General features: G+C 36.0%; 1 protein-coding gene across 10 annotated transcripts in view; it reads right to left on the bottom strand.

The window, feature by feature from the left end:
* Window positions 1-12,658, bottom strand: part of TMEM161B (transmembrane protein 161B) — a 75,507-nt gene that overhangs the window by 27,387 nt on the left and 35,462 nt on the right. For 6 of the 10 annotated variants that reach the window (XM_033179190.1, XM_033179189.1, XM_033179195.1 and 3 more), the window contains 2 exons: window positions 6,026-6,109; window positions 3,398-3,495 (listed from right to left, as the gene is read on the bottom strand). Coding sequence is in view for 2 of the 10 variants with exons in the window: in XM_033179187.1 (XP_033035078.1) it covers window positions 3,398-3,495; window positions 6,026-6,109 (182 nt within the window). In the remaining 8 variants the exon portion in view is untranslated. The remainder of the gene's footprint in view (window positions 1-3,397; window positions 3,496-6,025; window positions 6,110-12,658) is intronic. The other 4 variants (XM_033179191.1, XM_033179196.1, XM_033179194.1 and 1 more) reach the window with 1 other exon arrangement.

Raw genomic sequence — 12,658 nt, 5'->3', positions numbered from 1 at the left:
AAGTTATTGTAACACTCTTTATCTGCTTCAACATACTTTAACTTTTAGGTTAACTGCTTTAGGTTTTCTGAGAGTGCAGCGGTGTGATCATAGCTCACTGCAGCCTCAGCTTCTGGGGCTCAAACAATCTTCCCACCTCAACTTTCCTAGTAGCTGAGATTACAGATGCACACCATCAAACTTGGCTAATTTTTAAATTTTTTGTACAGACATGATTTCACTATATTGCCCCGGCTGTTCTCAAACTCCTGGGCTCAAGTCATCCTCCCACCTCGGCCTCCAAAAGAGGTGGGATTATAGGCATGAGCCACTGCCCCCAGCCCTGCTTTAGGTCTTCTATTGTGATTGACCTACAGTTTCTGAACATAAGCCTGAAACATACTGATGTGGTTACAGGATGCTTACCCTCAATCACTTCCTCCCACTAAGAAAAAAAAAAAATCACCCATACTGAGCTTTCTATCTGGAAGGTCAGGGAAGTGGATGGAAAGGACAGACCAAAATCCATTTAAGGTTTTCAGTTTTATTATCAATAATTTAAATAAGCATTCTAATTGTCCAAACCTACCCATACTCATAGGGACTTCCTCCATGGAACTCACTCATAGCAAACAGTGAAGTGACATTCAAAAGTTCTAATGTTCTTTAAGAGGTTCTTATAATACATAGTTAATACAAATTAAGATAGACTTTTATGATAATTATTGGGACATCAATAATATATACATTCCATGAAAGTACAAATTATATATATTCTTGGCTATTTAACTCAAGTGTTACATTCTTTGTGTAATCAATAATACAATTATATATATGCCTTTTAATAAAATATTGAAGTCAAAAGAAGACAGAAAACTCTGTACTTTCACCTAAACACACATATACAACATGCATTCACAAATGACTACGAAAACTTACAAACATATATGAACATCTCCCTGTTATTTTGGTTAACTGGAAATGCTCTTGATATTACATGACCACATGACCAGTTGATAAACGAGTATCATTTGCGACTAGTTATCAAAATCCTAAAAGTGAAACCAAATACTCCATAAACTACATGCTAAAGCTACAATACCCTAAATTCAGTTTTTTTTTTTTTTTTTAAGTTCATTAAAATAGCCTAGTTCTCATTGAGTGGCTGTACCACATTCAGTGTGTAACCCTGTCCAAGTTATTTAACTCTTCTTCCTAATGAGTTAAAAAAACAAAAACAAAAACTGGTAACAGTTACCTGCTTCAGAATTGTGAGGATGGGGTAATACAAGTAAAATATTATAACAATGTCTGATACTCAACAATTTTAAGATCTTATTAAAGCTAGCTGACAAATTATTCAATAAACATTCTTTGTAAAAATGTCAAAACTACTAAAAATCAGGAAGAACGTTTATATATTATTGTATTTATACGTGTCTATGAACATTTTATACAAGTAAGCACATATAGAAGTAGTGAAACATATGTGACAACTACCAATCAAAAAGTCAAAGTGCCTTTAAATGTTTTAAATGTTGAATGTAAAATAGTTAAAAAGAAAAAAGAGGAAGACATAACCAGTCTTAAAAGTCTAAACGGGTCAGGCGTGGTGGCTCACGCCTGTAATCCTAGCACTTTGGGAGGCTGAGGTGGGCAGATCACAAGGTCAGGGGATCGAGACCATCCTGGCTAACATGGTGAAACCCCATCTCCACTAAAAAGTACAAAAAAATTAGCTGGGTGTGGTGGCAGGCACCTGTAACCCCAGCTACTCGGGAGGCTGAGGCAGGACAATGGCATAAACCTGGGAGGTGGAGCTTGCAGTGAGCCGAGATCACGCCACTGCACTACAGCCATCCGTCTCAAAAAAAAAAAAAAAAAGTCTAAATGATATTAGACAAGTGATTTATATTGCTCTTCACTGATATTTTTTAGTTCTAGGACATGCTTTACATATACATACAACCTTTACAGATGTAATAATAAACTTTCACGTATTTCGAAGCCACCTTGTATCATAAAATAATCCTATTTGAGATGTTAGACCTCTTAAAATTTTTTGATGGTGGTATGATTTAACCCAAGAAGAGTCAAATTACATAATGACACCTTATTTGACATTATCAAAATTATTTTTAAAAAACATGCATTTCATTTATCACATAAACCAGTGGTTCTCAAACCTAGTCAAAAATCAAAATCACTTGGAGCACTTTTAAAAATGCAAATTCCCAAAACCTACTCTACATTTACTGAATCTTCAAGGATGGGAGTAGAGAATCCATTTCAAAGAACTCATCAAGTGATTTTGATATATCCCAAAGTTTAAAAACCAGTATTTTAAATTATATCACCTCAGATGCTTTTTCCTTCTAGGATTCAAATAATTTCATATTAATATCATTTTAAACTAGAATCATTGTAGTCATTATATAATTACAATAATTGAGACACCACAGTTCTATAATTTATAGGAGGAAAACTAAATGACCTATTTGGAAATAACAAATGGATGAAAGTAAATCCTGAATAAGTAAATTTTTCTGATTTCTAATCCAGTTCATTATTCTAAAACCATTTTCCTTTCTAATATATGTGAGAATAAAATTGAATTACTCTAAATATGGGTAAATCAATAGAAATATAGTTGACCCTTGAACAATACAGTTTGAACTGCGCACATCTACTTATATGCAGATTCTCTTCCACCTCTGCCACCTCTGACCAGCAAGACCAACCCCTCCTCTTCCTTCTCCTCCTCAGCCTACTGAAAGTATCCTAGTGATGAAGACTTTTATGATGATCCACTTCCACTTAATAGGAAATATATTTTTTCTCCCTTATGATTTTCTTAATAACATTTTCTTTTCTCTAACTTACTTTATTGTTATGATACAGTGTATAATACATATAACACAAAAAATATGTGTTGATTTTTTATGTTATTGGTAAGTCTTCTGGTCAGGAGTAGGCTGTTAGTAATTAGGTTCATGAGTAGTAAAAAGTTGTCCTCGATTTTTCAACTGCATAAAAGTAGGCACCCCAACCCCTGGGCTGCTCATGGCCAGACCTTTCAAATGCAGTTTTGCAAGCCACATTAGAAAAGGGCAGGCTGAAACAAAGATTAAAAGGAAGTCTAGAATTCTAGATAATAAAAATTGACTGTGATCTCAATCTAATAAACAGGAACTGCATAATAAACTTGTGTAAGTTAGCCTCTTCCGAAAATAGGAAAAATAATACAAGTTAGGTGAACAAAAAAAGAAATTCAATTCAAATGAAGTCATTTGAGCATCTAAGTTCTTAGAAAGATTCCTTATTCTGTATAATGGACTTAATGATTAAAATGAAAGTACTTTCACTACCATAATATAAAACTGAGATTTATAGAACATTTTACCAAGATTTCCCTTACCTAAAGTATCCACTTCTGTAACTGATTTTGTTTCTAGATGAAGGTCAATATCCTTTGGAATGGTTAATGGCTTACTTTCAATGTGACCATTATATTTCCTATAAAAATCAGACAAGTGACACAAAAAACAAGTTACCTACACTGTTATCCAAGTGCTTGTTTCAAACTAATTACAAATGAAGTTTTAAATTTCACAGTGTAAAGGCAGAATTCCTAATATTTCATCAATAACGAGGTAAAGTACTCAAAGGTAGTTTTAAAAAGGGTACTATAAAATTTGAATGTAAATTATCATGTGAATATACAGATTACCAGGGAAATAATTACCTAAATTAGTTACTGCAAGAAAACTTTTTTTTCTAGCTTAGCATTTCACACCCATTTCTCCTACTCTCTTTTTTCTTTAGGCACAAGAGTAAATGCAAATGAAGACAAAGTGCACTTCTCCTTGAAGTGACATGTATAAACACACACACATACATACATATAAACAGACTCGGAACCATATGCAAATCAGAGTTGAAGAATTATATTAAGATTTATGTGTATGAGAAATTCAGAAACAAGACAGACTAATTTGCAATAGTTTTTACTAAAAATCACAGATGAAGGAAAACAAATTCTTCCGGTGTATCTGTATGATTTCTAAATTTAATTTTTAAAGACAAACATATAGAAAGTAATAAACTAAGGTTTCAATTTATTATTTTATGTATTTCTTTAGACACACAGATGCCCAGGCTGGACTCAAAATTCCTGGGCTCAAACAATTTTCCTGCTTCAGCCTCTGGGTAGCTGGGACTACAGGTACACACCCCCGTGGCCAGCTTCAACTAAGTTTTAATACTATTAATCTCAATACTGAAAAACAACTTTGCATTTATCCTTGAGTAAAAAACTGGGAAGCCTCAGGAAAAAATAATTTCATGTCAATAAACCAAAAAATAATTCTTGTTACTAGGAACAAGACAGCAACGTTAATGTATCTTTTTGTAACTATAAGGCATGTTCAACCTATTAAAAATTACTTAGAACATAATTATTCATTACAAGGCACTATAATAAGGATTCAGGCCAGGTGCAGTGGCTCACACCTGTAATTCCAACACTTTGAGAGGCCAGGAAGATCGAGGTGGGAGGACTGCTTAATCTCAGGGAGACCAGCCTGGGTAGTACTGGGAGACCTTGTGTCTACAAATTTTGTTTTTAAAAAAACTAGCTGGGTATGGTGTTGCATGCATCTGGTCCCAGCTACTTGGGAGGCTGAGGTGGGAAGATCATTTGAGCCTAGGAGGTTGAAGCCACAATGAGCCAGAATTGTGCCACTGCACTTTGGCCTGAGTGACAGAGTGAGACTCTTTCTACATAATTAAATTTTACAAATGCTGAACATGGTAGCTATAAATAGGTGGAAGTGGGATAGTTAAAAAGAAACAGAAACTAAAAACTAACCTGGATTCAAATCCTGGTTATCAGTACGTAACCTTACTAGTTATGTGAACTTGGGCAACTCATTTAACATCTCTGATCAATAGCTTCTCATTAATAAAGAGTAAATTAAATTATTAGCCAACACTCTTGGTTGTTTTGTGGATTAAGTAGAACTGTGTATAAAAGTGCTCTGGAAACTATAATGTTAGGCAGGACTATTTTATTAAAGAACTTAACTACTGGACTAAAAAGAAGGAAGGTTTACTATTAATATTCCAATGAGCTTCCAGGTATATTTGTAATGATAAGTGAAAAAGGATGGTAGTAAGATTAAAAAAGACAGTCTTTTCAAATTTCCAATTTCATGCCAAATAATCATTAATGTTTAATTATTTTTTAGCTTCTATAAATGTATTAGGCTAGGTTAGCATTTTTATGATATACATGAGAAACATGGTTATAATTTGTTGTCAATCAATCACAGTTTCAGAGTCACAGGGGACTTAAGACGTCCTCTTGGATCCCCAGTTGAGAAAACTACGGTCCATTCAGAGAGGTAATTAATATGCACTTTCCCTAAGAATTTTATTTAAATAGAGATATAAAATTTTAAAGCTGGAAGGATTATTCAAAACATTGTTTTGTTTGCTCTTTCCATCTCACAGATGAGGCTACTATGGTCTGTTCTGTGAGGTTTATTAGTAGGCAGTTCTCTTCATAAACTTTAAACATGAAAAGAACATTCCAGAGCTGATGGCACCTACACAGTTATATTGTCCATCCCTTTTAATTTTAAAATGAGGAAACTGAGGCCAAGAGCAGGTTAATTTCCCCAATGTCATAATACACAGTAGCAGCAAAAACTGGAAAATAACCCAAACCAACTGACATCTTTAATGAGTTGTAGGATAAAGATACGGGTTATAAGTCTCTCCCCAATCAACCCCAACTACATTTTCTTTAGTATGATGGCTATATTGTTTTCATGATTTAAACAAAGAATAAACTTAACCATTCTTGAGTAAAATAATCACTATTTTGTGTGTATATATTACTACAGATTAGATTTTCATCAGTTTTGATCTCAAATTTGTCAACTACTTACAATAATTGGTACGTTTCTTTACTCAAAGCATAAAATATATTTATATAAATTGTGTTAAATATTTAACACTTTACAAGCTCAATATAACTTACCTATCTTTTTTGCTTTTCCCTTTTTGCTGTTTCCCCGCAAGAATTCTTAATTCTTCTTCTGTAGGATGTTGATACCACCTCAAACTAAGCAAAAAAAGAATCCTTTTAAATAAAGCACTTAAAATCACCAGAATTATTCTTTATCCTATAAATATTTATTAAGTTTCGTATTTGTGAAGACACTGTCGAGAAATATCAGGTGCAAACTGTAATCTGAAGCAAATACTACCTCTTAAACTTTAAAAGGGTTTAGATAAACATCCAGCAGACACTTACCAAGCACTTACTAGATGCCAGGTCCAGCAATGCCATCTGTATTTATATTTCTTACAAATGACAATGTATTAATACATATTAAGATTATACAAGCTTATTATTAAAAGTAAATGAAGTCTGTAGCCAAGTGGGCAGGAGCACACTAATTCTCTACTAATCCCTCATTTGAAGGAACTGAGAATTATCTTAAAAAGAGAGTTGTTTGAATGAACTCTCATGTTTACAGGTAGTCTTTCCTTTATTTTGCTTTTTTAATTTAGTTCGAGAATTTTCAAACTTTACGTGTAGAATAATTAGAGAAAATCATTGTATTACAAAACACTTTACTTTCAGCTATATCTAACCTTCCTCAGGTAAGGATTCAACAACTGGTTGTATTCCTCTCTACCACAGTCAAAATACTTTAATCTGAAGTGAATACTCAAGATCCAAACTAAACAGTTATTCCCTCCCAAGCACCAAGTGGCTCATCCTGAATTTCATGGCTTGCCTAGTCGTCCTAACTATCTACCAATCACTTAAATTTGATATTTATATCTTATTTTCAATGTGCCCTCTCCACATGTTATTATTAATTCTGTTCCTCGTCTCTTAAAATTCTAAACTCTGCCCTACTGCAGAGACCTTACTTCAGTGTATCTTCCTCTGAATATCTGACTACTGCAAAATTCTCTCACTGGTATCCTCCTTGCCTTCCTGTGGACATATTACTCATCAAATCCATCTGAGCTTACCTCTAGTTATTGTTTTCTTGTTTTTTCACCTTATAGAAAGGTGGACCACCTTTACTTCTTTTTTCATAATACAAATCTTATCAAGATCCATGTCTGTTTAAATCACTTCCAAGGCTCCTCACAGAGAAAAGCAATGAATAAGGCAGCTAGGCAAAAACTTTGACAAAGGCCCTATTATTATAGAGGAAGAAATGCATCTAATATGCTAGAACCCCCAATTCTTCAATTACAAAAATCTATAATTTTTAAATTTGAAATTTCCCAATTGCTGTTACCCCCCCACCCCCCAAATAGAGATAGGGGCTCACTTGGTTGCCCAGAAGAGTCGCAAACTCCCTGCTTCACAGGATCCTCCCTCCTCAGTTTTCCAAAATGCTGGGATTACAAACATTAGTTATGGCACACGGTCTCTTTGATTTGCTGTTTTAAGAACACTGCAGGCTAGGCGTAGTGGCTCATACTGGTAATTCCAGAACTTTAGAAGGCTGCAGGACTGTCTGAAGCCCGGAGTCTGAGACCAACCTGGGCAACACAGTGAGACCCTACCTCTATAAAACATTAAAAAATGAGCCTGGCCTGGTGGCATGCACCTGTGGTCGGGGGAGAGGATGACGTGGGAGGACTGCTTGAGCCTGAGAGGTCAAGGCTGCAATGAGCCATCATTATGCCCCCGCACTCCACTCTGGGCAACAAAGTAAGACCCTATCTCAAACAAAAACAAAAACAAAAACACACAAAAAAACCCAGCAACTGTAGAATTGGCAATCTGAGTACTGACTGAATATTTGACGATATTAAAAAATTATTATTAAAAAAGTTTAGGTACGATAATGAGATTGTGGTAATTTTTTAAAACTCATTATTTTCGATACATACACTGAAATGTAAGGTGGGGTAAGTACAGATGAAACAAGTTTGGCCACCAGCTATTAATTGTGATGAGTACACAGGAATTCATCATTCTATCTACTCCTTGTATACTTGAAAATTTCCATTAAAACATATATTACAAGGCCCACATCTGTATGGGAGTCATGCATTATCTCTTGCTTCTACAGCCTTTCATGATCTGACCGATGTCTACTTTTCCAGGTTCACCTTCAACCATTTTTTTTCTTTTTCTTTTTTGAGACGGAGTCTCGCTCTGTCGCCCAGGCTGGAGTGTAATGGCGGGATCTCGGCTCACTGCAAGCTCCGCCTCCCGGGTTTACGCCATTCTCCTGCCTCAGCCTCCCGGGTAGCTGGGACTACAGGCACCTGCCACCTCGCCCGGCTAGCTTTTTGTATTTTTTTTTTTTTAAGTAGAGACGGGGTTTCACGGTGTTAGCCAGGATGGTCTCGGTCTTCTGACCTCGTGATCCGCCCGTCTCGGCCTCCCAAAGTGCTGGGATTACAGGCTTGAGCCACCGCGACCGGCCTACACCTTCAACCATTTTCATTTGAAGGTGACACTTTCTGGCTTGACGAAGTGACATTTTCTTCCTCACAAATTCTTTCATCCCTTGGTGCTTTTTGCATATATTCTTCTCTCCTTGTAAATACCTATTTCCCTACTTGGCAAACTCTTAATTTATCTCTTAGTGTTTACAAGCAGTCTTCTTGTGGTATAATAAAAAAAATACATCTGCTCTTTGTCCCCAGTTCTTGACACAGAGTTTTAAAAGTCCTTATAAACACAAGAGTGGTAGAAGTATCTCTGTTATGCTAATGAGGTAGGTCAAGGCGGGCCCCAGATAGCTGCAGGATGGAGCTGATTATCAGAAACACCAAGCACAAGATTAGAGGGTCAGGATTTTCAGGAACTTGACCTCCAGGGATGGGAGGGTCCTGGAAACTGAGTTGGATCACTGAAATCAATTCTGTATCAATGACTTAAAATTGTACCTATATAACGAAACTCAAAAAAACTCTGGACATCAAAGCTCAGAGGAACTTCCTGTTGGTTAACACATTGATATGCCCAGAGGGTGACATCCTCAGACTCCAGAGGGAAAGAAAGGGCATGGAAACTCTGCTCTTTCCCAGACCTTACCCTATGTGCTTCCTTTAAATAAAACTGTAATAATAGATAAGGCAGTTTCCTAAGTTCTATGAATCATTCTAGATTCCATCATTACTGGACCTGAGGGGATCATGGGAATCCTCAGATTTGTAACCTATTAATAAGTCAGAAGTGCAGGTGGCCTGGGTACCCTGAAAACTTGAAGCTGGTATCTGAAGTAGGGGCAGTCTTATGGAGAACTTGGCCTTTAACCTGTGGGATTTGTACTAATTCCAGGTAATTACTGTCAGAATACAAGTGTAGCATACCCAATTGGTTTCAGATAAGTTGGATTAAAATTAAAATGGAATGTTACCCTAAGTGAAAGATGCTTGGAGAAAAGATTTTATGGCTTTCTTGCTTTTCGTATACTTCAAAGCTAGTAGTTATTGGCATATAGTAAGTGCTCAAAAAGGATAACTGAACCAAAATGAATTCAGTTTTTTGCTTAATGAATTTAAGATAAAAAAAATATATATATCCCAACCTAAAAGTCCCTAAATTACAATAAACAGGTAAGGAGGCACTTCCTGAATTTATAGTGAAGTCCAGAATTTTAACTTACAGAATTGATTCTCATTATTCGCAGTAGTTATGTTTTATAAAGTCGCTGCGAACACTGAACCATTGCTCCTAGGGCAAATACAGGGTTAGGTTCCTGTGAGCTTCCGGTCATAACATTTTCATAAACTGATCAATACCCAAGCTTGTTTTATGTGTGTTTCTGTTTAAATATATCTTATTTAATATATATCCCTGATTCGCTAACATTGAATTCACAGCCAAAAGCATGATTCATCCCTGAACAAAGCTTATCTAATACCAGTAATCATTAAGTATAGCATTTTTTTGAGTTCTGTGCGTCATTCCAGCAATTTTTTTCCATAAGGCAGCCTTCTTGTGCTTAGGAATACTAGACACTACCACCAGCACTATGCTTGGGGGTCATTTTAAACAGCAAGATCACCAATGAAAAGCAAAATTGTAAAAAAAATGTGGCCCTAAACAGATCATAAAAAAGAGATTTGTTTACAGTATGACAGCCAAAACAATAAGGCAGACTGTTGCCTTGTTAGACCTCAACCAGGAGCATGCACGTACAGACCACTCAAATTTTTCATCACCGTCTATGTCCATCAATGACCACAAAAAGCACTGATTTGGGAATTACAAATACATTTTAGCAAGTAGGCAAACCCCAAAACAAAATCCACAAATAATGAGGATGAGTGCATAACATTTAGAAGAACACTTATAAGAAATAACTCATATAAAAGAACATGATCCAGAATAACTCATGTATAAAGATTAAAATCAGTTCTTCAGCTTTGAGAAATAGTAATTGGTGAAAGAACTCTCAGTATAGGAAAAATTAGGTTTTATTTAGAGCCCTATAGTAATGAAATATTTTAAAGACACATTCTCTACTTTTTTTTTTTTTGAGACAGAGTCTCGCTCTGTTGCCCATGCTGGAGTATAGTGGCGCGATCTCGGCTCACTGCAAGCTCCGCCTTCCAGGTTCATGCCATTCTCCAGCCTCAGCCTCCTGAGTGGCTGGGACTGCAGGCACCCGCCACCACGCCCGGCTAATTTTTTTGTATTTTTAGTAGAGATGGGGTTTCACCATATTAGCCAGGATGGTCTCAATCTCCTGACCTCGTGATCTGCCCGCCTTGGCCTCCCAAAGTGCTGGGATTACACGTGTGAGCCACCGCGCCCGGCATTAAGACACATTTTCTTTTTAAATATACTCATGTTTGTTAAATCTTATTTTGTAAACTCATTTCTCTAAAATGGCTTAGATTTATTACATTTCCTATGGGATAACTCAGGGTTATCGTTATTAGTGAGAACTATTGTTCAAAGTTGGAATCTAAGGATGTGTGATACTTTTAGGGTTACTTCTAGTCTGTAACTCACCTACCCATTCATTAATTTATCTGTCACTTAGGAAGAACCTTCTGTATTCAGATACTCTGCTAGGCAGAGGAGATATAATCACAACCAATTAAAGCCAAAGCCCTTGCCTTTTTGATGGTTATATTCCAGTTGGGGGGTAAAATCTAATCAATTAAATAGTGAAAAATAAATTTTAATACCACATGAAAGAATGAAACAAGTGGTGAAAATGTGAGAGACAGCCTTAGATATTAGGTGAGGAAAAACTTCTCTAAGACATTTAACCAGCAACCTTAAGAATGAGAAAACAGAGGAAGAGCATTCCAGGCAGAGAACACCAAGTCCAAAAGCACAGAGACATGAAAGAACACAAGACATTGCAGTAACTAAAAGCCAGTGAGGCAAGAGCTCCAAGGAGAAACATAAGAGGGGGCTGAAGAGGTAAGACGGGAACAGATCATGCAAAGGCTAATAGGTCATAGTATGGAATTTAGATTTTATGCTGAATAATGGTCTCAAAGCAATGTAGATAAATAATTTGATTCACATTTTAAGATCCTTTTCACTGTTCTGTGAATTAGAGGGAGACAAGGGCAGTGAATCAACAGTCTTGCTGATGGACTAAAGGTAGAGAGTGAACAAAAGTAAGTAATAAAGGATAATATCCACATTTCTGATTTGAAGATGATGGTACATTTTCTGATATGGAAGAGATCAGGAAGAAATCACGAACTTAAAAATACTGAGTTTTAAGTACCCGTGAGACATCAAGTAAAAATGACAAGAGGGCAACTGCATATTAGAATCTGCAGTTCAGAGATAATTTGATTATATAATTGTGATATCTAAATCCATAGGGATTAATAAAATCAACTAAAAAGGAACTAAAAGATAGTGTAACACTAGTTACTGAGAAAGTGAAAAAGTAAAGTTTATGTAGACAACATATGAACAAATTTGGCTACAAAGGGAAATAAAGGAATGGCCAAAAATTAAGAAATGGATATGGAGGGGCTTTGTTTTTTAAGGAGGAGAGAGGTAGGGCTGTGACTTATTTGTTGTTGTTACTTTAAATGGGAGAACTTTTTTTAAAAAAAAGTGTGTGTGGTAACAGGAATAATCCAACTGAAATGGAGCAGGTGACAAAATATATTTTACAAATTTAAAGATAAAGAAGAGGGGCTGCACATTTAACCAGAGTTGTGGTTTGGTAGTATACAGATGAGAGTGATGGGCTCTGGTTTCAAGAGCTTAGGGTGAGGTTGAGGTAGGGATGCTTAAGTTTTGGAGAGAAAGGATTTAGGTTGAAAAAGTTGTCTGAGAAGTACAGCATACAAACTCTGTCAGGCAGTATAAAGCAGCATCTAAGGTCTGTGATCATAGATTCCAAGTAAAATCCAGAAGTACAGTTTCACAATTTTCTTTAGCAGTCAGTGCTGCATATACAGTTTGATTCCATATGCTATGGTTCCCAGCTACTACACTTTGTATTCTGTCTCAATTTCCAGTCTTTTCCTTTGCTATTAGGTGGTATGTCTATCTCAGTAAAATGACTGCCTGCTTGCAACTGCTGCACTATGCGTGCCTTTCTAATATGGGCTTGGAAGACAGATACAGATATAAAAGTCATTAGAATGCAGCAAGTCAATGGTCACAAAAATACAATTAGAGAAAAATGCTTTA

This window comes from Trachypithecus francoisi, unplaced genomic scaffold, assembly GCF_009764315.1.
Source record: "Trachypithecus francoisi isolate TF-2019V2 unplaced genomic scaffold, Tfra_2.0 Lachesis_group2, whole genome shotgun sequence".
In the NCBI taxonomy this organism is placed as follows: Eukaryota; Metazoa; Chordata; class Mammalia; order Primates; family Cercopithecidae; genus Trachypithecus; species Trachypithecus francoisi.
Note: the sequence above shows the minus strand (reverse complement) of the source record. Positions and strands in the feature narration are given on the sequence as shown.